Source organism: Centruroides sculpturatus, unplaced genomic scaffold (genome assembly GCF_000671375.1).
Source record: "Centruroides sculpturatus isolate CEXI.00-Female unplaced genomic scaffold, Cexi_2.0 scaffold1485, whole genome shotgun sequence".
NCBI classification, from domain to species: Eukaryota; Metazoa; Arthropoda; class Arachnida; order Scorpiones; family Buthidae; genus Centruroides; species Centruroides sculpturatus.
In genome coordinates this window covers 37,014-63,867 of record NW_019385640.1, presented here as the reverse complement: position 1 = coordinate 63,867, position 26,854 = coordinate 37,014, and the positions used below count along the sequence as shown (strand labels likewise).

The window sequence follows — 26,854 nt, the reverse complement described above, 5'->3', positions numbered from 1 at the left end:
AAAAAAAAAAAAAAAAAAAAAAAAAAAAAAGGTCGACTGCACCGAATTGCGTATGCAATGAAGCCAAATCTGGCAATGTTGCTCGGAACCGACTGAATCGCCACTTGTAATCGTCCAATGCGCCAAGTTTTGGCCACCCCTGGTCTATGTAGTGGTTGTGGAAAGGGCATCACTTATGATATACACCAAAAATCATTCAAGAGATGTACAATATAGCATTTAAGCTATGATCACAATTTGTAACAATAATAAACTGCACTTTTTGGTATATTGTTCTCATTTTCTCCTCTATACTACATATGTACAGAGAAGAAACCAAGAAAAATATGTCAGAAAATGCAGTTTAATACATATAATTAAATTGAATTATTTTTACACCATAGCCTCACCAATACTGTCAATTAGCACTATTGCATGAATGTACTGTTTACAGTTAAGAAAGTAAAGAGAAAAGGTTTACAGCATAAGTAGGCCTGAAAAACAGTATGAATAATTACCTAATATTTTGTATGTCCACCTCAAGCTTTAATAACAATTTTGCAGCACTTTGATGTAGAATGGACGAGTCTCTTCAAGTATTTTATATCAAGCTTATAATATCAAACTTTCCTAATACAGTTTTACAGTTGTTTAATTTTAGGTCTCTTCTCTGCTGTTTTCATGCCCTTAGTACATCAGTAGTTCTCAATAGGTTGAGATTACAATTGTTATCTGATCTGTTTTCTTGTAGGAATATTTTGCCTAAACAATAATGTGTGTCATTTTAAGTGACAATAATGCTAACAAAAACTATAGAAAACATCCAGCAATGAGTTGCTTAACTTTCCTTGCAACATTTAAAACTGCATGTGTGGTGCCATCTGTTACAGTATTTTATTTTAGAAACTTTATATTTTTAATTATTATTAAATGGCAAAAAGCTTCATTTTGAAGGTAGAGATGGGTTTTATAAAAAAAATTGTAAAGGCTTATAACGAGTAAAATTGTCATTAAGTCTGACCCTATTCAAGATACAAAATGTGGCCCCCTTTATCTCTCAATTTGGCAGATAAGATGTTTGTGTAGCATTTACATGCCTATTTATATGGTGTATATGTAATAAACCATTTATAAAGTTTATATTTGTATATAATTTAATGTATGTTTGTTTTCTTATATTAAAGATAGAAGCATCATTTACATTATTAAAGTAAAATGTTATAGTATTATGCTGGAAAGTTTGCAATTTGTTTTTTACTTATAATACTTAGAGTGCAATAGCAATTTTAGTTGACAAAATGGAATGCATTTATTTGAATTTGTACATTTGCACCGGCCACTTTTTAATCGAGCCAACTAAAAACTTACGGCATGCTCTATTTTTCAGTCAACAAAACTTGCTTTTCAAAATAGAAAAAAAGGGAATTCAATTGGTCACAAAGCATGAAAGATTGTTCAGTTGCCCCTAGTGCCAGTGTCCTAATTTTTGTGTTTATAGAGTCAAAATTTAAAAATTACTGGTAGCATTTTGAAAATTATTATTTTACCGGTAATAAAAAAATTTGGTAAATTTGCAATTCATAGTATTCAGTCTGAAATTTTTATTTTTTTAAAACACAAGTTTCTTATTTAATTTTATATGCTATTTCTAACTATAAATAATTATTTAATAATGTAAGACTTTTGTTTTCATCTTATTTAATAAATCTTGTTTTTGCTTCAGTAAAATTGATTGATTACATTTATTAATTAATAATAATGCTTGTTTAGAATAGTTTGATTCAACTAACTAAACTTAATACTTTAAACTAAAATTTAAATTATTTGACATAAATTATGTAATTAAAAAATTCTATCAACGTTTTAATCTATTACTTGATGTGTATGATTTTTAATTTTTAAATTTATTGTGGAAAATTAAAATTTGATGTTTCTATAAATGTGAAACATTTATCTTTACTTATGTTAACTATTTGATGATGTGAGGGTTAAATGATTAATTTAAAGAATAATTCATAATTTTAAAAAGTAGAAAATATTGAAATAAATTGTTTCAGATGGTCTTTTCATCACTCTGGGAATTAGTTGTGCAGTTTACTAGAGATTTTGAGAATTTAAAGACTGAATTAATGAAAGTGGATTGTTATGACAAAACAGATATAGTAAGAGCATTAATTGGAGTTAGAGACATAATTTTAGAGGAATGGGGTGCGACTATGCCTTGTCAGGTAAATTATCAACTTTATATTTTAAATTCTTTTACCTAATTTATCAATAAGCTGGAACAATTGACACTAACACAATATGTACTTAAAGAATTCTACTGGTGTAAGTGGGTATGGTGTTTGTTTTTGTTAGTGTCAAATTATTTTACAATAGATGAATCATTAATTGTGTTGATTTAACTTTAAGTATAATATTTATAATAGAATAATTAATTTTTGTATTCTTTTCTATACAGGTAATATTAATAACAGATGGCAATGTAGGGATTGGTACCACTTCGCTTAAATATGCATTGGAAAAGTATTACAGCAAAGACATCGAAAGCCAGGATAAACTGTTGCCTTTACCATTTCCATTTCCGTGTAAACTGCACGTTGTGTGTATCTCTGATGTCGTTCACCAACATACCATATCATTTTATCAGAAACTTATTGATATTGGCGGAGGAGGAGGACAAGTATTTGTTCCAGAGGGTCAGCTTAGTTTTAAATCTGTTCAGCAAGTATTTCACAAACTAACAGAAATGTATTATAAACCGTTCCAAGGAAACCTTTATTGTGGAAATCTCAAATCGCTCGTATCCTTGTCGCCCGCTCCGGAAAGCTACAGTAAGGCGCGGGATTTCGAATGGATAAAAACGGAAGTTTTCACCGATATCGTCATATGCGGTTTCTTGGATATCGCCGACGTTGCTAGTCCACCAGTTCTTTCTAGACATTTGGTATTACCAATACCACCTGCTAAAGGTAAGAAAGTTTATTTCTTATAAATACAAAATAAAAAGTAATGATGCAATTACAATACAGTTTTGGTAATTTGACACATATGGAATTATTAGGGTGTCAGATTAAGGAGACTGCTGAATTATTGAAAGTAAAATGAATTCAGTGGTTTAACAATTGGAAAAAACATTTATTTGCATGATTTTATTTGCAAAGACATATATAGTGAAGCAAGAAAATATGAGAGGAGAGCAATATTACATATTACTGTATTTTTAGTTCTGAAATTAATCTTCAGTTTTTTAAAATAATTTTCAGTTGTTCTTTTTGCTGTTTTGTCATCAGAGTATGTTGCTATTGCCTATGATCAGTGTTGCCAAGTTGGTGGATATCACACTAAATTTAGTGGGAAATTGAAATGACTTTGGGAGATTTAGTGGGAGGGCAGTAGTTTTGATAAGCAATTTTGGGAAAATGATTTTTATATTTAATCTGAGTGTTAAGCAAAGACTCCTTAATTTCAGAAACCCTGTGGTTGCCTGATGCAATAACTAAGAATTATGTAACCAAAATTTGTGAAATTTTTTGAATAACTAATTTGTATATACGGGATGAGCTGTATAGTTTTTGTAGAAATTGATTGAGTAGTTAAATAAAGTATAATAAGAACTTTGTTTTTATGCATACACGTTATTTAAGAAAAAAGCATGCATAAATAGTCCTTCTGTTTTCTTTACATGTGCTTTTATTTCCTCATTTACATTCTCCAAAATTTCTTATTAGTAAATTTTTTCACATTTTCATTTTTATTGTTTTATTCTGAATTTCATTTTCTGGATTTTGGTTTCAACGTGTTTGTTTATTTTCATACTCTATTGTAAAAGTTCATATCATGGAATCATCCTGGTTTAATGATAAATTGTTTAATACTAAGTTATTTCATTTAATTATTCTGGTTTTGCTTTTTTTTTTTTAAATAAAGGTGCCTAGAATGAAAAATAATTTTGCTAAGAGCTTATGAAACAAAAATAAACCAAAAAAGTAGTGAAGTAGTAGTGGGACTGATTTTGCAACAGAATTTGAAAAGCATATACTAGAAAAACCACTAATTAAGGCCATAATGAAATTGGCAAACAAAACCCTAGTGAACAATAGCATTCAAGTACTTTCTCCAACAGGTGCTACAGCCATCAACATGAATGGGAAAACAATTCAGTTTTTTAAGAATTCTAATTCCTCCTTTTAAAGAATGAGTTGGAGAGCCACATCAGAACGTTCAGGTTGCATTAAGTAATATTCAGTACCTAATTTTTGATGAATATTCTGTGATCAGGTCAAGACTAATGTCAAAAATCCACAACAGATGCTTTGAAGCAAAGGGGTACAATCATGTGCTGTTTGGAGGCATGTTTGTTTATTTCCTTGGAGATATCCAGCAGTTGCCTCCTGTGAAGGATATAATTCTCCTTGTAAACTTTAATGATGAATTTTCTTCCCAATGACACACTCCAAGAAGACACAAAAAAATCTTTTACTTAACTACCAGTATATCTTTGAGACAACAACTGTTCAAGAAATATATTAGTGTTACAATTGGAAAACAGAAGCAGCAAGAATGGGAAGCATTAATGACAAGAAGGAAGACAATTTTTATCTCCATTAGATATAGAAAACTTTAGAGATTCCATAAGATTATTTCCTTCGAATGAAATGGTTATTTCATATAACAAATCATTCCTTACACAACCTTCCAAAATGACCAGTTGCAAAAATTTCTGCAGAACTTAATAGCATTTTTGCAAAAAAGTATGAGAGGAACAAGGCTTGCAATCAGTATTATATCTATCTATTTGTTGTCACATAATGCTGAGAAAAAATCTATGGGTTGATGCACTAGCATAGCGAGGGAGGGGCAAAGGGTCTATCATGCCTCATGAGCCACTTGCAGAGGGGCTCCAAATGATCTCCAAGACAAACAAGATTTGTTTCTGGAGGAGGTGGTCATCAATAAAGTGTCATGCCCCGGGCACCAGTTATGTTTGCTATGCCACTGGGTTGATGTTGACCTAGTGAACAGATCTCTTGGAACAGTTGTTGACATTCTGTACAGAGATGGAAGGAGATTGCCTTCATTACCATTGGCAGTAATGGTAAAATTCAATAAGTATATAGGATCAACCGTAAGAAATGGAGCATTTCCTATTCAACCAAAATAGAAGGATAATGATGTGGATTGCACAAGAAGGCAATTTCCAATCTTGGTTGCATGCTCATTGGCCATACACAAAGCTGAAGGGCTAACACTGAAAAAAATAGTAATTGACATAGGAGAAAAAGAAAACATTACTGGACTATCATATGTAGCTCTAAGCAGAGTGAGAAAACTAGAAGATATGATGGTAGCGCCATCTAACATTAATAGAATAAATAAAATTGAAACTATGAGACAAGTTTTTTGACATTTTTTGACTAGTGTAATGCATAACCAATAAGTAAACAATTTTTTAAATTCATTTATTTAAATTCAAAATTTTGTTATACTTTAATACATACACTCAGACTTTAAATGCCTCGCATTCATCTAGTTTTATATTATTGAGTTAGAAGATACTATATCTTTTTTGATTAGCCTAAGATGACAAGTCAAGCAATTTTTAATTTCATATCTAAGCTTGGGTTTGATATCAAATCATGTTTAGTGAGGTGTTCAAATTTACTGGGAACTGGAGTCTGAACTAATGAGAAGCTTGTCTATCACTCGGCAACAATACTTGTAATACCCAATGAGTTGGCTGGTGTTAGATTACTGGGTGTGTTGAAATAGTGAATGGCTGTATTACCAAGATTCTACTGTGTTTAATGGTGTATATGCCTGAAAGATTGTTTCTGCCAAGAATGTCCTCGTGGTTCCTAAGTAATGCATATACATTTGGACTTATTTTACTTTAATTAATTAATTAACTTAATTAATAGACCATAGAGTAGACAAGAAGCTATAGTACATTGTACCACAACAGGACTGCTATTACAATGCCTCCAAGAGCACTTAACTTTGATTAAAAAAGGATAAATCACCACCATTCTTTCCACCCTTACATTAGAAATGGATGTCCATCCCCATTCAGACTAGGTGAAGCTTTTAAATCCATTGACAGAAAAATCACATATTTGGCATCTGGAAAAAATTGAAATATAATCAAGCTACAAAGAAGAGCTCTGTGATCAACTATTCTCTGGCACAGGCCCGGAAAGCCTTATTTGAGAACCAGAATACCACCCACAAGGCCAGACATGCAACACTGTTGACCAACCAAAATCCGTAACGTATAAATGATTCTAGCACGTGTGGCATTCTTAGTTTTGAAAGAAAGTGTTCCTTCTTTAACCTATTCGGTGACGCCATGTTGAATTTTCATCGATGTTAAGCCTAAAAAAAATTTTTTTTAAATAATAATCGTGTTTACTGTATTGTAAAAAATTATTTTATTTTTCAGAAACAAAATAAATATATCAAATAATATAGAAACAAAAAAAAATTATATTTTAAAAGTTCGTTTTAATATAAAAATTGTGACGCATAGCGACATCTGGTATCAAAAACGTTCCAATGTAAACACGAAAATATTTGGGATCGCCCACACAGGTCAATGAGGTCAACATGAATATTTTTGGGAACAACATAGGACAGATTAAGACTGTTATTCAAGAGATAGCCATAACCTGACAATAGTAGCTTAAATCCACTGAAAACGTTTGTTTATTATTATGAACTATATATTATATGCTGGAGTTTGGTATGTAATATAAGTTTACTTATTATCCACTAAGGAAATGTTTGAATTATTGAAAATAACTTACAGAAATGATGTCTTAGCCATTTTAATGGTTTTTGTTATTTTAAAGAGAGAAGAGAATGTGTTAAAAGTAATTCATATTCTGGAAAACCATTGTTGTTGCAGAATGAGAAAACAATTGACAAGATCAAATAATTTCATGATCAAATCAAATAATGATCAAACATCATAATTTCAAAATAATTTCATGTATGAAATGATCATTGACTGACAGAGAGAAACCATTGAAGAGGTCACAATTTTGGTGGGTTCTTTTAACCACAGTTTAACAAAGATTTGAACATTGATCCAATCTATGAAAAGTCTGTGCCATGCTTGCTAACAGAAGAATACCATTTATTTGAGTGTGTGTGTGTGTGTGATAATGTATAGTTAGTAAAATAACTCATCAAAGTTAATGAATCAGATGTATGGATAAGATCAGAGAAATAAATAGCAATCCTCAGAATAGAGGATTGCTATTCCTCACTGCAACTAAAGAAAGTTTGCCAGGTGCACAAAACAAAGGTTTGTTCAGATGTGCATTTTGCATACCTTCTTTGACTGGTATCTTTTGTTTCACCTGGCATACTTTCTTTGCAAACCATAAGTGCATCAAAGAAACTTTTGTTTGAAGCACTTCTAGTTTTCTTTGACTGCAAGAGTGTTATCCACAATTAATGGATCATAGAATAAACATGAACATTGTGTCCACCACAAGACTATTATATTGATGCCTTTGAGAGCACCAACCTCTGAAGTTCATTACGTTCAAAAAATTAATTTTTTTGAATGTAAATGAATCACTATATATAAACATAGAACACAGATATGGGCAAATATTCAGGCTTTTATTTGACATAATCACCTTGTTTGTCAGGGCAAGGAGTTTTGGGCATGAAAAGTATTCTCTGTAATAATGAAATAGTTCTCCTCCACAACAATGTCCAACTGCATATAATATGGTAAACTTGAAAAGTGTCACAAGAGTACTCGGTAGAATTCTCACAGTATTTTGTAAGTTGGAGAATAGGCCATACATTCCAGAGTTGGAACCTGGCAATTACTGTGTTTCCATTTTGAAGAAACAGTAAACTCCCAACAACAGTTCCAATGAAGGAGCAGTTGTCAGGAAATTGTTTTACTTACGGTAAAGACATCAAATAAGCTAGAGTAACATCACAAACATAACAGGGATGTAGCTTTTGCACATTACTTATAGACAAGCTTATTGCATATAGGAAGTGTTTCAATCATCAGAGATCCTATGTTCAAAATTAGTATTTGTGTGATGTTTGTGTAATGTCTGTTAATTTACTGAGATCTTGTTTTTGATTTATGAACACTATAAACATACTTTCTAGTTAACCTTTATTTATATATTTGAATAATTTAAAAATTTTATTATTTATTTATTAAAGCCAAACAAAATACTGAATTATTAGGCTATAATATGGCTATTTAGTATTTACACCATATTATAACCTTATAGTTCGGCAGTTTGTTTGGATTTAACTATAAATTTGGTTTTTGAGTTGATGTTCGTATATATTTATTTATTTTTAGAAGAAACGAAGTTAACTGTTAAACCAGAAATCGAATCGGGACTAGAAGATGAATCAATGTCTAATGATGAAGGAAAACAACCTTCTTTCTGTGTTTTGCTTCATGGAAGTTTAAAAGTTGAAAGTATGGTAGCATTATGCCAATTAAGGTAATTTATATCTGATGTAATCAAAATATATAGCATACTAAGTATTAGTATGCTATACAATAAATGCTAATGTTTCTGTTCACTGGTAAATGGCTTGTCTTTGGGCATAAATAGATGTAAAGTTTCTTTTATGTAGTTATTCTTTCAATCACCATAACAGCATATTTCTATTAATAGGACTTATCATACTGGTGTATAAGATTACAGCAACACAGTCACACAGATTAAAATTGTTTTATTTACAATTACCTGATAAGTCCTATTAATAGAAATACACTGTTATGGTGATTGAAAGAATAACTTGTTTAAATTAAGGACATTGATGCACATTAATTAACGAAGTTCCTTTTATGTATTTTCAAGCTCTGAGATGTGTCATTAAACAGGTCAGAAACATTTCTAAAACTATTTTGTGATTATTCTATCACATGATTTATTGGCAAGAAGAAAGAAATTATATCTTTCATGTTTGAAATCAAATTTAATTTTATGGCTTTAATATAATATTTAAGAATGCTTTATATTTGAGTTTACTTTTTTTTTTCTGATAAAATTCCAAAGAACATTAAAAGACTATAAAGAACAACAAACATAATAATTGAAAATTTACAAATGTTTTATGTAAATATTTATTAAAGTAAATAAAATAAAATAGTATAAAAATATAATAAAATGAACCAAAACTATTAAAACAACAAACAGTAAATAATGATTGCATGGATGAAAATGAGGTAATTAGTTTCAATGACATTACAATATAAACAAATTAAGAGTCATGATTAACATTAATTGCCATTAATGTATTAAAAGTTTTAAGTTATTCTTTAGATAGGAGATACTTTGTTTTATTCTTTCTTAATTGCTAACTATGATCATTTTGTATTTATAAAGCTGGCTCCACACATTTAATATTTGCTGAATGCTGAGCAAACATTTGGCTAATACTAAGCAGTGTGGATGATTTACTTGTGACTAATATTCAGTAGTCACTTTTTCCCTCTCCTTGTTGGTATATTGTACTAAATCAAAGGGAATAGATAGACAGTTATTCGGTAGTTGGCAAATACTTTAATGTGTGGAGCTGGCTTAAATCGTGCCCACAGATCACTATTGAACTTTCTTTTCTTCCGTCCCTAGATGCTGCAATTATAAGCTTTATTGTGATTTTAATGGGCTTCTCATTTGCTAAGGTTATTTTCTGTCATTGACCCATGCTTCTGGATTTAAAATGACTTGTTCCTCTAAGACAGAGTTGTGTCTAAAGTTTTTGATGTCCATTTTATGTTCTTTTACTCTTTCATTCAAAAATCTATTCTCATATTCTCATGATATTCTCATATCAAAAATCATATGTATCTACTGTTTAGCTGTTATTGGTATTCTATAGACTCTGCTTTTCTTGGGATTGGCCTCCAGCACTGATATCTGCTGATGTATTGTACTCCCAACAAGTTCTTATTCCCTGTTTAAAAGCCACTTTTCCTAACAAAATTTAAGATGCTTTTTACAGATTCTTTGTTTATAGTTTCAAGATCAGTGCTTAAACTCAAGATGAGTATCTTATGTGAAGCAATGCTGGGTTTCAAAAAGAATATAGTGAGCAATTTCATTCATCATACTACATTTCAGGCAAAGTGGTTCTTCTTAGATATCCATTCTGTACGTTTGCATAGATGATAGTGCCAGTCAGAAAATAAACCACCACTCTTATCTGATTTCTATCTAACTTTAATAAGTTAGTTTTTGATTTTATTGAAGGTTTTTTAATGATCAATCTTCAACACGTATGTCCTGTGGTCTTATTCCATTTCTTAGTAATTTTCTTAGATTTTCATTATTTTAATACTCTTAATTGTACTTCTTGTGATCTCAGAAAGTTTCTACACTGGCACTTTTCTGATGAATCTGCTAGGGATTTTTTCATTTTGAAGAAGAGCATTGAATGACAAGCTTGATGTTTGGTTTAGGGATTAGTAACATGATCAGTTTTATATTTTTCAAATGTGCAAGCTGTGCATTGCACATTTGAAAAGCAAGTTCAAAATGACTAAGCAAATTCCATATTCTTATTCTTTTCTTGTATTTTTAATTTGAGTGATATGGAGTTGAGTCTATCTGACAAAATGTTATGTTCGGTTTTTTATTTAGTTATGAAGACAATGTTGTTTTAAATTTGTAAAAAGTGATATAATAAAATTTGCATGGTGTTTAATTTNTTCGTGTAATTCAATGTTTACCATCGACACGTTTTTCGTACCTTTCGGACGACTGTCGTTTATTAAGCGAATCGTTCGGTTGCTACCGAGAATTTGTAATGCTAAATGGCAATATTACCAAATATTTATCGAGTTCCGGGACGGAGCTCGAAGATGTCGAACGCTGCACCGAAACCCCCTAAGAACCGACCGTCCTATACAATTTCTTATTAAGTGGACGAAAACGTTCGGACAATATCTGTTTTTAATAAACCTTTTCCGTTCTTTAAATGTTTCTAGAAAAAAATTCCATGTCTGGGGACACCGTCGGGGGTTTTGCACCTTCCTTACGTGGATGGAGAAGCCGGGGTTACCGTCGGTCTCTCCGAAGGACTTTCTGACACCCTTTTCGGCATTTTTCCGTTAACGAGACTCCGGTAGGTACGTATGTCGACGGGTGAGATTCGAGCTCCGGTCGGCATCCCCGGAATTGTCGACCTCCCGTATACTGGCAAAAAACTTAGAGGAACCTTACGTGTATGTGCGACTCACTGCTGACTATTAGTTTCCGAAGGTTTGTTTTTGACGCGTGTCGGTGTGCCGTTCGTTCTCCGTGCTCCGTCTCGTTGTACACTTTGGCGCTCGTCCTCTCCGGAACCTCGGCGACGCCTTCTCTAAAATGTTGCCGGGGACTTTCCGGGCGGTTCGTATTTAAATAATGTAGACGACGCGTTAAGCTCGTAGTTTGGTCGGTAAAACTTTTTAAATGTTTCAGGTAAAAGAAAATGCCGACCGTGTTTCTTTTGGACGTCTCTCTCTCCATGACCAGGCCGATTACCGTGCCGGACAGCACCGAGCCCTATCAGCTGCGTCACTTGGCCATCCACGGATTGAACTTCATGATAGATTACATGAGTACGAACACGAAATTGGAATTTTCGGCTTTGGTATTTACATTTTTAAAAAAATGTTGTATAATTTATTATTATTATATTTTAAATATGATGTAAAGTTAACATTAGCTGTAATATTTAGTCATTATTTATATTTTGCATATGTTTATAATACACAGAAACTTTTTGCCAGTGCGTCAAGTATTTTTTTTACGTCAAACTTGAAAAAGTGGCTAAACCTGGCAACACGACCCTGTCACTAAATGAGCTCGACTCGAGTGATGGCTACTGTTATGGTACAATCTGCGCCATCAGTGAGTCGTAGATGTGCAGTGATAAGGGAAAGTAGCTTTGGTATCGGACAAAACTCCTACCGACCACCACGAAAGCTCAAATCGCCCATTAGTGGGCAGTAGNTTTGAAGAAACAGTAAACTCCCAACAACAGTTCCAATGAAGGAGCAGTTGTCAGGAAATTGTTTTACTTACGGTAAAGACATCAAATAAGCTAGAGTAACATCACAAACATAACAGGGATGTAGCTTTTGCACATTACTTATAGACAAGCTTATTGCATATAGGAAGTGTTTCAATCATCAGAGATCCTATGTTCAAAATTAGTATTTGTGTGATGTTTGTGTAATGTCTGTTAATTTACTGAGATCTTGTTTTTGATTTATGAACACTATAAACATACTTTCTAGTTAACCTTTATTTATATATTTGAATAATTTAAAAATTTTATTATTTATTTATTAAAGCCAAACAAAATACTGAATTATTAGGCTATAATATGGCTATTTAGTATTTACACCATATTATAACCTTATAGTTCGGCAGTTTGTTTGGATTTAACTATAAATTTGGTTTTTGAGTTGATGTTCGTATATATTTATTTATTTTTAGAAGAAACGAAGTTAACTGTTAAACCAGAAATCGAATCGGGACTAGAAGATGAATCAATGTCTAATGATGAAGGAAAACAACCTTCTTTCTGTGTTTTGCTTCATGGAAGTTTAAAAGTTGAAAGTATGGTAGCATTATGCCAATTAAGGTAATTTATATCTGATGTAATCAAAATATATAGCATACTAAGTATTAGTATGCTATACAATAAATGCTAATGTTTCTGTTCACTGGTAAATGGCTTGTCTTTGGGCATAAATAGATGTAAAGTTTCTTTTATGTAGTTATTCTTTCAATCACCATAACAGCATATTTCTATTAATAGGACTTATCATACTGGTGTATAAGATTACAGCAACACAGTCACACAGATTAAAATTGTTTTATTTACAATTACCTGATAAGTCCTATTAATAGAAATACACTGTTATGGTGATTGAAAGAATAACTTGTTTAAATTAAGGACATTGATGCACATTAATTAACGAAGTTCCTTTTATGTATTTTCAAGCTCTGAGATGTGTCATTAAACAGGTCAGAAACATTTCTAAAACTATTTTGTGATTATTCTATCACATGATTTATTGGCAAGAAGAAAGAAATTATATCTTTCATGTTTGAAATCAAATTTAATTTTATGGCTTTAATATAATATTTAAGAATGCTTTATATTTGAGTTTACTTTTTTTTTTCTGATAAAATTCCAAAGAACATTAAAAGACTATAAAGAACAACAAACATAATAATTGAAAATTTACAAATGTTTTATGTAAATATTTATTAAAGTAAATAAAATAAAATAGTATAAAAATATAATAAAATGAACCAAAACTATTAAAACAACAAACAGTAAATAATGATTGCATGGATGAAAATGAGGTAATTAGTTTCAATGACATTACAATATAAACAAATTAAGAGTCATGATTAACATTAATTGCCATTAATGTATTAAAAGTTTTAAGTTATTCTTTAGATAGGAGATACTTTGTTTTATTCTTTCTTAATTGCTAACTATGATCATTTTGTATTTATAAAGCTGGCTCCACACATTTAATATTTGCTGAATGCTGAGCAAACATTTGGCTAATACTAAGCAGTGTGGATGATTTACTTGTGACTAATATTCAGTAGTCACTTTTTCCCTCTCCTTGTTGGTATATTGTACTAAATCAAAGGGAATAGATAGACAGTTATTCGGTAGTTGGCAAATACTTTAATGTGTGGAGCTGGCTTAAATCGTGCCCACAGATCACTATTGAACTTTCTTTTCTTCCGTCCCTAGATGCTGCAATTATAAGCTTTATTGTGATTTTAATGGGCTTCTCATTTGCTAAGGTTATTTTCTGTCATTGACCCATGCTTCTGGATTTAAAATGACTTGTTCCTCTAAGACAGAGTTGTGTCTAAAGTTTTTGATGTCCATTTTATGTTCTTTTACTCTTTCATTCAAAAATCTATTCTCATATTCTCATGATATTCTCATATCAAAAATCATATGTATCTACTGTTTAGCTGTTATTGGTATTCTATAGACTCTGCTTTTCTTGGGATTGGCCTCCAGCACTGATATCTGCTGATGTATTGTACTCCCAACAAGTTCTTATTCCCTGTTTAAAAGCCACTTTTCCTAACAAAATTTAAGATGCTTTTTACAGATTCTTTGTTTATAGTTTCAAGATCAGTGCTTAAACTCAAGATGAGTATCTTATGTGAAGCAATGCTGGGTTTCAAAAAGAATATAGTGAGCAATTTCATTCATCATACTACATTTCAGGCAAAGTGGTTCTTCTTAGATATCCATTCTGTACGTTTGCATAGATGATAGTGCCAGTCAGAAAATAAACCACCACTCTTATCTGATTTCTATCTAACTTTAATAAGTTAGTTTTTGATTTTATTGAAGGTTTTTTAATGATCAATCTTCAACACGTATGTCCTGTGGTCTTATTCCATTTCTTAGTAATTTTCTTAGATTTTCATTATTTTAATACTCTTAATTGTACTTCTTGTGATCTCAGAAAGTTTCTACACTGGCACTTTTCTGATGAATCTGCTAGGGATTTTTTCATTTTGAAGAAGAGCATTGAATGACAAGCTTGATGTTTGGTTTAGGGATTAGTAACATGATCAGTTTTATATTTTTCAAATGTGCAAGCTGTGCATTGCACATTTGAAAAGCAAGTTCAAAATGACTAAGCAAATTCCATATTCTTATTCTTTTCTTGTATTTTTAATTTGAGTGATATGGAGTTGAGTCTATCTGACAAAATGTTATGTTCGGTTTTTTATTTAGTTATGAAGACAATGTTGTTTTAAATTTGTAAAAAGTGATATAATAAAATTTGCATGGTGTTTAATTTACATATTCATTTTATTTTTGTAAATATTTTAGAGAAATAAAATAATATTGAATGATTTCATACAAAATTTAATAAATAAGTACTTTTCTAAATGTCTACTTTTGATTAAAGTAAATTAAACACCGGTTTATGCACATACAACAAATATTTTGATGTAGTATGTGCATAAATGGTAAATCATGTTTAATTTAACTATTGCAAGAATGTTTAGGTGTTCAGATGAAAAAATAAATAATGATAGAGAGAATTTTTTATGTTTAGAAAATTTGTTTATATTAGTTTAATAAATATTTTATTTTAAAGGGCAGATTGGTATGGAATGTTATATTCTTGGGCAGACAGCAAGAAAAAGTCAAATTTAATGTTGTCGACATTCGAACCAGGTGAGACTTTTATCACATATTGTTTCTGCTTTAATATTTTCTAGAAGAAAAATTTTTTCATTTTAAAATTTATTTTAAAGTTTCAGATAATGGCTGCTTTTAGTTTATTTTAGATCAGTGTTTCTCAAACTGGGTTTCATGAAAGAATGTAAGAGTGAGGTTAAAATGCATAATAGCAGAGAAAAACAATTAACATTCAACATTAATCATTTAACTGTAGATAGTACCTGAACAAATTCATCACTGCTTCATTAAAAAGCCTTTTAAATGATGAGTAATTGCTGCTGTTTTATTCTGTTTTTTTTAAAGATACCAGAAATTATAGTTCAACTGATGGGATGGGATATGAACATGTAGAGGTTCCTCGGTAGGTTCTATAATTTTCTTAAAAGACTGTGTGAGTTGATTGAGTGGATTGAGAAACACTGATTTAGATCTTAAGGTTTGCAAAGAAATAATGTAAAACTATATTAATTACAATATAAAAAATAAGTTTACAGTCCTTAATTTATCTATATAACATTTATATATAATTCTGTTATCTGTTTGTTAGATAAATAAATTCTACAATTAAAATGTTATTCAAAATTTATTTATGAGAAAGAGTGTTATTCAGAGAAATTAAAAAGTGACTGTAGTATTTTCAGATAATTTTATAACAAACAAGGATTTTTTATTTTTATACTTGTAAATTTTTTCAAATCAATTAAGAAATACTAATGTTATGCAGCATTTGGAAATACAATTACTGAAAAATCAGATTTAAGAAAAATTTCATTTTTTTACTTTTAAGGATATAATTCAAAAAATTATTGACAATATTTATTGTTAAATGTAGCAGAGAAGAATCTACTCATTGTGATTATGGATATTAAAAAAAAAATACAGCATTGAATTTTAATAAATAAAGATTTTTGTTTACAAAAAATCAATGCTGTATTTTTAAAGATTTATTGTTATGTGGGTTATACTCGGTACACACCGGTGGCTGTGTACTATGCCGGACCAGAGTCAAGGCATAGCAACCAAAACAAAACTAAAATTAAATAAGTGTGTCAGTGTGTGTGTCTGTATTCAAGAATTTCCTAACAATGTGGCATGTATTCAATATAGTGGCCTTCTGTAGTGTGATGTATGTATTTCTACTCAATTGTAATGTTCCCAGGCTTTTGTGTAGTGTGTGTGGTATCACACCTGTACAGGAGAGAACAACAGGTACAATAACCACCCTATCCATCCTCCACAGATGCCTTATTTCCTGGGCGAGTTCTGTGTACTTGCTAATTTTTTCAGTGCATGTGTTTTGTACATTGTGAGTGTTTGGAATGGCTATGTCTATAATGTATGTGATTTTATTGTGTTTGTCAATGAGTGTGATGTCTGGTCTGTTGTGGTAAATTGTTTTATCTGTGATTATGGCTCTGTCGTAATACATTTTGTGCGTGTTATTTTCCAATACTGTCTGTGGAATATACTTGTAGTATGGTTCGTGGATGTCTGCCAATTTGTGTTTCTTTGCAAGCTCTTGGTGTATTATATTTGCTACTTGATTGTGTCTATGTAAGTAATCTGTCTGTGCCAATAGCTTGCACCCAGAAGTGATGTGTTGTGTAGTTTCTGGCACGATGTGACATTTTCTGCATGTGTCATTTGTGAGTGTTGTATCTTTGACTATGTGTTTTCTGTAGTTTTTAGTATTTATGACCTGATCCTGTATGGCAATCATGAATCCTTCCGTCTCCCCAAAGGCATCCCCGATCTAACCAGCTGTTTGATGCAGTTTTGTCAACAAAATCCCGGGTCAGGTTGTAAGGATGCCTGCCATGGAGTGCCTTTTTTGCCCACAATTGCTTGATGGTGTCTATGCTTTTTATATGTTGTGTCATGTCTGTATGTTGTGAGTGTAAGTTTAATGGTGTGTTATTTGAGTCTGCTAGAGTTACTGCTTTATGTAACTGTGATGTTTCTTGTTTCTTGTAGAAAAACTCTCGCAGTGACTGTATTTGTTTGTAGTGAAGGTTAACTATGTCAATCAGGCCACGTCCGCCTTCTTTACGTGGAAGGGTTAATCTTTCTGTGGCGGATTTAGGATGATGTTGTTTATGCTTAGTAAGTGTTGTTCTTGTTTTCCTTTGGAGTTGCTCGAGATCTGTGTGAGTCCAATGTATAACTCCAAAAGAGTATGTGAGTACTGGGATGACATATGTGTTTATTGCTTTAACTGTGTGTTTTGCATTTAACTGTGTTCTAAGTATAGCGTTTAACCTACTTTGGTATTCTTTAATTAATCGTTGCTTTATTTGTGTATGTTCTGTTAGTTTGGCCTGTTGGAATCCTAAGTACTTGTAGAACTCGCCCTCTTCCATGGATTCAATAACGTCTCCATTTCCAAGTGCAAAATCTTCTTTCTTCAGGATTCCTTTTTCTATGTGAAGTTTTTTGCATTTGTCTAGGCCAAACTCCATTTGTATGTCCTTAGTGTATGAATGTGTGATTTGTAGGAGTTGATGAAGTTGTTTTTGTGTGGATGCATAAAGTTTTATGTCGTCCATGTACATGAGATGTGAGAGTGTAAACTGTGTTGTTTTTTCGTGTCTGATATTGTAGCCGTATTGCGTGTTGTTTAACATGTTGGATAATGGATTCAGGGCTAGGCAGAACCAGAGAGGACTCAAGGAATCTCCTTGAAAAATTCCTCGCCTAATGAATATTTCGTTTGTTTGTATGGAAGTGTTACTAACCCTGAGATGTAGTGTTGTTCTCCAGTGCTGCATAGTGTTTTCGAAGAATGCAATGAGTGATGGATGTATTTTGTACATGTGTAGAATATGTAGCAGCCAACTGTGTGGAACACTGTCGAATGCTTTTCTGTAGTCTATATATGCCATGTGTATGTTTCTGTGTTGTTTGTGTGCTTGCCGTAGAATGACTGAATCTATGAGTAACTGTTCTTTGCATCCCCTGTGATTTCTACGGCAACCTTTTTGTTGTTCTGTAAGAATGTCGTGTTCTTCAACATGTTTGTATATTTTGTTTGTGATACAGGATGTCAATAATTTGTAGAGTGTTGGAAGACATGTAATTGGTCTGTATTGTGTGGGGTCTGTGGTTTTGTTGTTTTTAGGTTTCATGTAGGTAATGCCCCGAGTAAGAAATTTTGGCATGTCTTGTGGATTGATGATGATGTGTGTTAGATGTTTAGCTAGTTCCTGGTGCAGTGATGTAAACTTTTTGTACCAGAAATTGTGAATGTTGTCTACACCAGGTGTCTTCCAGTTGTGTGTTCTGTTAACAGCGTAGCGAATGTCGTGTATGTTTATTTCAGCACAGGGCATAGTTGGTATGTTGTGCAAGTTTCTGTTCTCCTCCTCGATCCAGCCTGCATCAGCATTGTGTGTAACAGCATTGGACCAAAGAGAAGACCAATAAGTTGTGAGTTCTTCTTCTGTTGGTGTGCCACTGTGCTGTGTATCAGTGTTTGTTTTGGTACTGATTTGTCTGTAGAAAAGTTTTTCATTGTTTGTGAATAATTTATTTTGTTGTTTTCGTAGTGTACATGTTTTGTATCGTTTGAGTCTACGTGCTTTGGCTGCGAGTTTTTGTTTTAGTGTATCGATGTATTCTGTAATGTGTGTGTTGTGATGTTCATGTTTTGTGTGTGTTTTGATTTTCTTGAAAATGTTTTTGAGTTGTTTCTTTAATTTGGGTGTTATGTTGTTTTTAGTGTATTGTGTCAGCCTGCCTAATTGCTGTCTAATGTCATTTATTTGTGTTTCTATTCTTCTCTGCCAGGCAGGCTTGTGATAGAATTGTGTTTTGTGTGTGTCTGTCTGTGAGTGTATTTTCAGTCCATGGTGTGTTACTACTGTGACTGCCCCAGCATAAACTAATGTATGAATGTCTGAGAGTGTAGAAATTGAATGAATGTAGTTTGGTAGTAAGTGAGTGTTTACATAATTTAGTGTTTTTCCTACTACCTTTGACGTGTTGATTTTTGGTATTCGTGGTCTTTGTGTGGGATCTGTACCAGTATATTTAATGAGTGTTTCCTGAAATATAAGTGAGAGCGTATTAACTAATTCTATGTCTACGTTATCAGTGATGGATGGGGAAGTGCCTGCAGTATCATTAGTGGTACTTGTTGTGTGTGTGCTGTAATCAGTGCTTGTTGCTGGATTATCCTGACAGGTTACGTGATCTTCATTAATGTTAAATGTTTCTGTCTGTTGATGTATTTGATCAGCAACCTGTTGTTTGATAAGTTCAAGTGTTGTTTGTGGGATAAGGTTGTTGTGTATAATTGTTCGTTTTTGATCAACAACCCTTTGTTCGGTGACAGTGAGGTGAGGATATTGTTGTGTGAATCTATGGTGTAGTTGTTGTCTGTATGCTGTCATGTTTGTTTCGAGTCTTGTGATGGTGTAGTAAGTGCGGATGATAAACTCGTTCATTTCTGTTGTCCATTTCATCCGTTGGCGTGGTTTTCCAGCCTTTGTGGTCTGTGGATGCATTGCCACAGAAACACCAAGGCTAGGTTGATTCCTCACATCTGTTGAGGGCATTGCAGTAGCCATGCTTGGGCCGGCGCTGCTTTCGCCACCGGTAACCAAGGGAGACTGGAGCCTATTTTTCGAACGTGAGCCTCTGCCTAACCCACGAACGCGGACCTTGTTAACCCGGGCGACGTCCGAGCCGGTATCATACTTAGATCTGGTTACTACCATAATGATTATCTCCACAGAATGTGGGTGTGTGGTCACTCTTAGCTTCATTTCTCCCCATAGACCTTACTGGCATGGGTGTCCCTACCAGGAGCTTGTGCTCCAGCCTGCATTGCCCTATGGATCTGTAAAACTACTGGGCTCTCCCACCACGACCAGGTGGTGACCACGGGAGAGTTATTATTATTATTATTATTATTATTATTTTATCCAGTTATTTATGTTTTATCAAGATAGTGAATATTGTTATTTATCATCTAATCTTATTAGAATTAGCAAATTTTAGAACATAAAATATAAAAAAAATACACTACATACATTTCTAAACTTTCCTTATTGTAATCAGAATTTGGTTGTAGTTACTTTGGTTATCTTTGAGTTACTGGGCACTTAAATAAATTACACCACTGACGTCAATAACCAGAGAAATGAAAAAAATTTTTTCTGTAACTAATAGTGTCGGTGGTGTGATTTACTTTTGTGTTAAGCCAGTATTTTTGATGACAGGTATGGCAGCATTTATTGTTTTATTTTCACTACTATCTTTGTTATTGTTATCAGTCTAGAATGGTTTTTTAAATGTTAAACATTTATTGTTTTAATTATTATTTGCTTAAAGTCAAAGCAAATACTAATTAAAAAAACACTATTAATAATAATTAATAACAGATACCAGCAATTTAAACTACTTTATTTGCAATAAAGTAGTTTAAATTGCTGGTATTTGTTGTTTCAGTTGTATTGCTAGATGTATCATAACTGTTTATTAATTAATGGTAATTAATAAATCTTCAACTTACACATTTTTTTTTTTTTGCTTTAAAGTTATTTTTTTAATTTATGAATGGATTAAGCCAAAATTTCCAGTAATTGTAGTTTTTATGTAATTATCCTGCTTGCAATGTTATGGAAAACTCAAAAAGTTCAAAAAATACTTATACTGTTCTGAATCGTTGTCACTGGAATCATAACTTTATCTCAATCATGACAATTGGAAATTCTGTCTCCGATACAGAGTCTGAAATAATGTTGCAGCAGTTTTGGTTGCCTTTTTTTCATTTATATTTACTCATACACACAAGTTTGATATTTAATAGGAAAATGATACTAATATTAATAAACTTTAGTATATATTGTGCCATCATTTTTCCATAAATTCTTTTAATCTCTTTTGATCAAAGAGAAACAAATTGCACCTGTTAAGCAAGATAATCTCGCTTGTCGGTTGGGTGATGTATTCCGAATAATGCATTTTTAAGTACGTTTGTGATAAGTTAAATTCCAAGTTAATTTTCATAGAAGTGTATCAATATAACTTTTCTGTTTCTTTTTAACTAAATACAATACCTCAAAAATAAAAATAAGGGAAATACAATAAGAAGAAGAATGAGCAATTATCTATTGTGACATGGTCACAATGGCGGGCTGCAATTTTTAATTAATTCAATTTAAAATGTATGCTCTCAAACTCAAATTAGTAGTGGCTTGGCCCCATACATCAAACTTTTCTTTTAACAATAGAATTGTGCCCGTCATCTATCTAACACCTTTAGGGGAATGCTTTGAATTGAAATCACGCGACTTCCGGTTCGCATTAGAAGTTCTTATATAGTTAATCGGGATCTCCTGCCCCTAAGCTTTCCCTATCTAGCCTCCTGTTTTATCTAACTTCGTTCTGGAGATTGAGGAAGGACGGACAGACGACAGCGGAAATTTACGGGTCTACAATTTTTTTGAAATTGCAGCCCAATAAAAATGAGGTTGGGTTTCATCCACAAATGCATAATGTTATTGGTCAGTTATTAATATCAGTATAGGTGAGTCCCAAAGCAATTACAATAAACAGATTCTACCGTTTTAAAAAAACATTTCATTAAGCTTGGTAAAAACTATTCTCATTATTTTCTGTTTATTAGTGAGTTTCTTCTGGTAAATACGTAAAATAAAAATACAAATACTGTATTAAAATTCTGTATAATAATATACGAGGGTAAGAAAAAGAATACAGAAAATAAACCAACCATAATGTTATCCAAAGAATTTTGCTAAAGAAGAAAATACTTAGTAATACTTTTCTATCAAGTTTATTGAACTTTTTGTTATATTTATTATTGAACATTATAAGTTTTCTCTTAACAATTAGGATTTTGAATATAACACGTTTAATATATTGACTTTCCAGAACGTTTTTGCTTTTCTTTATAATGATTATTCTACAGTTATTGGGCGGCAATTTGAAAAAATTGTAGATCCGTAAATTCCCACTGTCGTCTATCCGCCTGTCCGTACGTCCGTCCTTAATCTCGAGAACAGAGTTAGGTAGACGTAACCCGAGACCAGATACCTAAAGCTTAGAAGTAGGAAGCCCCGATTATATACGAACTATATACGAACTTCCGACGCAAACCGGAAGTCACATTACTTCAATTCACATTCAATCTGTGATCTTCATTTCTGTTTTTGCGACGAATGTTTCAAATGAAATGCTGCTATAATTTTTCTTACAATCAATACAAGAACATTGTGTAAATTTTGCATTTAAATTTATACATTGCTCTTGTACGAGTTTCAGAAAAAGGTATTTTACCATTAACGTAATAAAAATCCTCCGAAGTTTACAGAGTTGTTAACAATTTTCAATGCTCGAATGAACACAAGCTTCTTAGGCCATATTTTGGAGGCATCTGATAACGATTAACAATACAATATAATAATTTGAAATTGGGTTATAAAACACAAAATAAAAATAAAAAATACTTTTTGCCCATTCATTATATAATAAATCTGATTTTATCAATGATCGGAACAGTGCTGGAAAATTTTAGAATATTACGAAATTATGCAGGGAAGCGTTAAATTATCTGGAGCTCCTAAAACGATTACAATTTACTCAAAAATTGTCGGCGTATATTCGCAACCTCTCGTATAAGTGTTTCGTTCGATCCGTGTCTAGTAATTTTGTTTAATATAACTCCGTTTTTCAAATTTATTTATCGAGAGTCACTTATTACTTCAGTTTGTATCTTTTTAAAGGTCTAGACGTCATTCCCTGGCTGGGAAATATTCAGAATCTCGGACCGATAAGTCTGGCCAATCAAAACGGAGACGAAATTATTTCTCTTCCTCTTAAACCTTCGGAAAAGAGAAGTTACGCGCAGAATTGCGTGGTTTGGATCAAACAAACGGGTCTTCAGGTAAGAATCGAATATATTGCGCTTAAATGTAATTTTGTATAATTAAATCTTTAAAGGCGTACTTTAAAATACGGTTAAAAACACCGAGAAACTAAATAAATAGTTACATAAAAGTTCGTTTTACCGTCGCTTCCGACTATTCCTAACCTACGTCGTCGCTGCCGCTGCAATTATGTAAAATTTATCGCTACGTCGGTGCAAATTTTTATAAACCGTACCTAAATTTAGCATTCGTTTATAAATTCGACGGTAAATATTTTCTTATTTAATTTGTCAGAAATTCGAGAATTTCATTTTTTCTTCGTAAATACATCGTTCCGGAAATTTCCACGGGTGTCGTGTGGTAACAACGCGTAGTTTTTCTGGTAGATTTCGACCTTTCGAAAACAAATACGCGCTTCGTGGGTCAAAACGGGCTTTGGTTTTCCAGAAAGCGCGACGTAATAGCCAGTACCGTAACGGTAATGGATGTTCGGGCAACGTCACGCGTGTTAGCAATTACGTATCCCAGTTTGCTATTCTCGGCCGGGATTCCGACATATACGAAACCGGCGCCAAATGTAGCCAAATTATTCCGCCGGGAAAGAAGTGAAACGTTCCCAAAACCGGCGTCTGGTTTTTAAATGGCCCGGCCGCCAATCGGTCATTTACCGAACGCGTGACTGCGCGAAATTTACGGCCAGGACGTAACCGGACGGAAGAAGCGGCGGCCGGGGTAAGTCACGAGTGTCGGGAAATTACAATTCGGACGGGGATTTGCCGTCCGAATTGTAATTTCCCGGTGGGAACGGACGACGACCTTCGATTCGCCCCGCGTAATTAGCCGGTATGGGCGCGGGGGGAGTCTTTATCGCGTAAATCGTTAGCGGAATAAAAATGGATTTTTAATTCCGTCCGACGTAAAATTGCGGAAAAAGATTACGTTAAACCTCGGTTTTTACCGCAGGCGGACATCCAGAAAATATTAAGACACGCCAGAAAATTGCCGGAGAAAACTCAGAATTTCTACAAGGTGAGAATTTTAAGTCTTCTTATTTGGTACGAACGCTTCGGCGCGTGTGTGTGTGTCCGTTTTTGCATAGACTTAAGTATAAATGTTTTAATATTAAACCGCTGAAAGTCACGGAATTGTTTTGCCTACGCCGATCGATCTGGCTGTTTTCCGTCTGGGCGTCGGACCGCGGGTGGACTAGACACGGACGAAGCGCCGTAATTTATATATTGATACTTCCGAAGCGAAGGTTAGGAAAATTTTTCGATTCGTACTTCTCGAATGGAAGTGCAGACGCCTGCCGTAAAATTCGGCGGGAGTTTCGGCCCCCTCAATTTCGCGCCGGCGCGTTACGGCTTTACGGGAAAAGAACCGTTTGGCCACCGGTGGACCGTACGGCGTCGACCGGGGGGGAATTTCTTTTTGGAAATGTTTTCTTTATAAGAAATCGGTTCGGGGCTCCGATCGTCCTTTTTACTTTCCGTCCGCGGAAAGGTAAAAATTAAAAATGGCAAAACGAATCCGGACGGCCGCGCCAAAGGAGATTGTATCAGCGCGCCCCGTTAAGAAATTGGAAAATGTTTTCTCAGGAATTGAACAGACTCCGAAGAGCGGCGCTGTCTTTCGGTTTCTACGAGCTGCTGGAGGGGATGGCCACCATCCTGGACCGGGAGTGCACCCTGCTGCCCGGTTCGGCCCACCCGGACGCCGCCCTGCAACTGACCCACGCCGCCACCAATCTGAGAGGACTGGCGGGAAGAGACTACGGCGTGCCCATCGTGCCCATGAGGACCAAGTTCAGCATCGACAACTGACCTTCCTCCGTAAATACCGGCGCTTTTTAATTAATAAACCTTTTATTTAATTAAAACTAACATTTTCTTCCGTTGTAATAACAATACGGTATTTAGTCTTTACCCTTTGCCGAGGTGTAGCGCGTCGGACTTGGTCTTCCGCTTAAACCCAAGTAAGTTTTAGTTGTTTTTTCCGATCGGGACGTCGGACGTTAACGGATTTCCGCGACATTAACGATTTGGGACGAAAAAGACGTTGTTCCGACTCGTAGCGATGCGCGAAGGCGGAAATATTTAAGAAAGGAACGATAGGCTTTCCGGTTCGCCCGCGCGGGTCGACTAAATTCTTAAATCGTAATCGTTTTAACATTTAACCCACCTTCCGGTAAACGCGATCCACCCGTACCGGGCAAAACGTATTTATCTTTTAAGAATCGAGCGCCGGCATCTACATTCGCATTACGGCGCCCGTAGCCGGAACCGCTTTTATGGTATTTTCCGGCTTTATTGGTTAAAAATGCAAACGAGTTACATTTATTGACAGACGCCTTACTTACGAACGAATGATTTCTTCGTAAGAAAAATACGATAACGTTTAGAACGGAATGCCGTAAGATCGTGAATTATCACTAAAGTGAAATATAAGGCCGCTTATAAGTCCATATTTTCTCGCCCTAAAAATACTTCTGGAAGTCTTTTCTGTCTACCAACTTCTACAATTCCAAAGTTACCTCGGATCCGAAAACCAGAAATCGTAATTGGGCGAAACTTCCGTTAACGGACACTCCGGCATTTTTACAATCTCGTATTATATTTACTTGTAAATAGCGGACACTTTAAATAACCGACCCCGTCGTCCGTAACCCGCCTTCGATATTCCGAAAGAGCGAATTACGTAAGAAATATTTCGAAACTAAAAGAATCTGTTCGAGTACTCTTTCGGAAGACGAATTTCGATGGTAGATGTTGGTTACAACGACGCTAAACGAAGATTTCGACCCGGTGGTTCGTCCGGAAACCGTCCGCCGTGTCGGTTGCGGAGCGAGAGTAGCCGGAAGAAAGCCGTATACTGTATAAGCAAGATGAATCGAATGGAAGATCGTATAAATAAAGATAATTCATTTTGGTCTAAACTATTGTTTTCGGACTAAAGTAAATTCGCTTTAATTCGTAACCATGGAAAAAATTTACTCCGGTGAAAACCCGACTCGGAGCCTTTACAAAAGAATGTTCCGGCCCTAATAAGACGCGTAGTTTGTAGCGCGATGGTACGGGGTCGATGTGAAAATGCGTATTCGTAGACGATACGATGGATAAAATGATGCATTTAAATACTCTCGAGGGAAATCTTCGGTAAAACGCAAATAAATTTGGACCGTGGCTTTTACTTTCGGCCGGACGACGACCGTAAACATTTGTCTTGCCGGCCAAATGTTTTTTAATCGTAAAGTAGTCATCGAGGGACAAAAATAACGCGCGCCTCGCACTCCGAGACGTCCCGCCGTCTCCGGATTCGAATCCTATCGTGTAATTTTAGTTTAAAATTTGTAATATACTTTATATTATTTTCAACTATGCGTATACGATTTTTATTTCGAAAACAATTATTTTAACCATATTTCGGTATACAAAAATACCGACTGCGCCGTTACTTTGTTTACCACTGTAGTTAATTCGGGTCTCCCGCCCCTAATACCCGGCATTTCGAGGTCGGCGCCCGTGCCGAGGGGCGACCTCTCTCTCCGCCGAAACCAAGTTCGATGGCGATCGACGCGACAGTTTTTGAAACTAGATCCAGCCATAAGAGTTCCCGCAACCCTCGCGCTCGAGAGGAAACGAGATGGTTGCGGAACGAGTGTTGGGTTATCGGCGGAGAAACGATAAGATCTGGCTGCTATTAGATATATGGCAACAAAACTTCCATTTTTTGTCGGTGTTCGT

General features: G+C 34.0%; 1 protein-coding gene across 1 annotated transcript in view; it reads left to right on the top strand.

The window, feature by feature from the left end:
- LOC111640813 (integrator complex subunit 14-like) overlaps positions 1–26,029 on the top strand; it is a 28,558-nt gene extending 2,529 nt beyond the window's left edge. The window contains exons 3-9 of the mRNA XM_023386876.1: positions 2,037–2,207; positions 2,441–2,951; positions 8,327–8,474; positions 15,134–15,213; positions 22,968–23,128; positions 24,075–24,140; positions 24,710–26,029. Of these exons, the coding sequence (XP_023242644.1) occupies positions 2,037–2,207; positions 2,441–2,951; positions 8,327–8,474; positions 15,134–15,213; positions 22,968–23,128; positions 24,075–24,140; positions 24,710–24,934 (1,362 nt within the window). The 3' untranslated portion in view covers positions 24,935–26,029. The remainder of the gene's footprint in view (positions 1–2,036; positions 2,208–2,440; positions 2,952–8,326; positions 8,475–15,133; positions 15,214–22,967; positions 23,129–24,074; positions 24,141–24,709) is intronic.
- Positions 26,030–26,854: the final 825 nt, after the last annotated feature.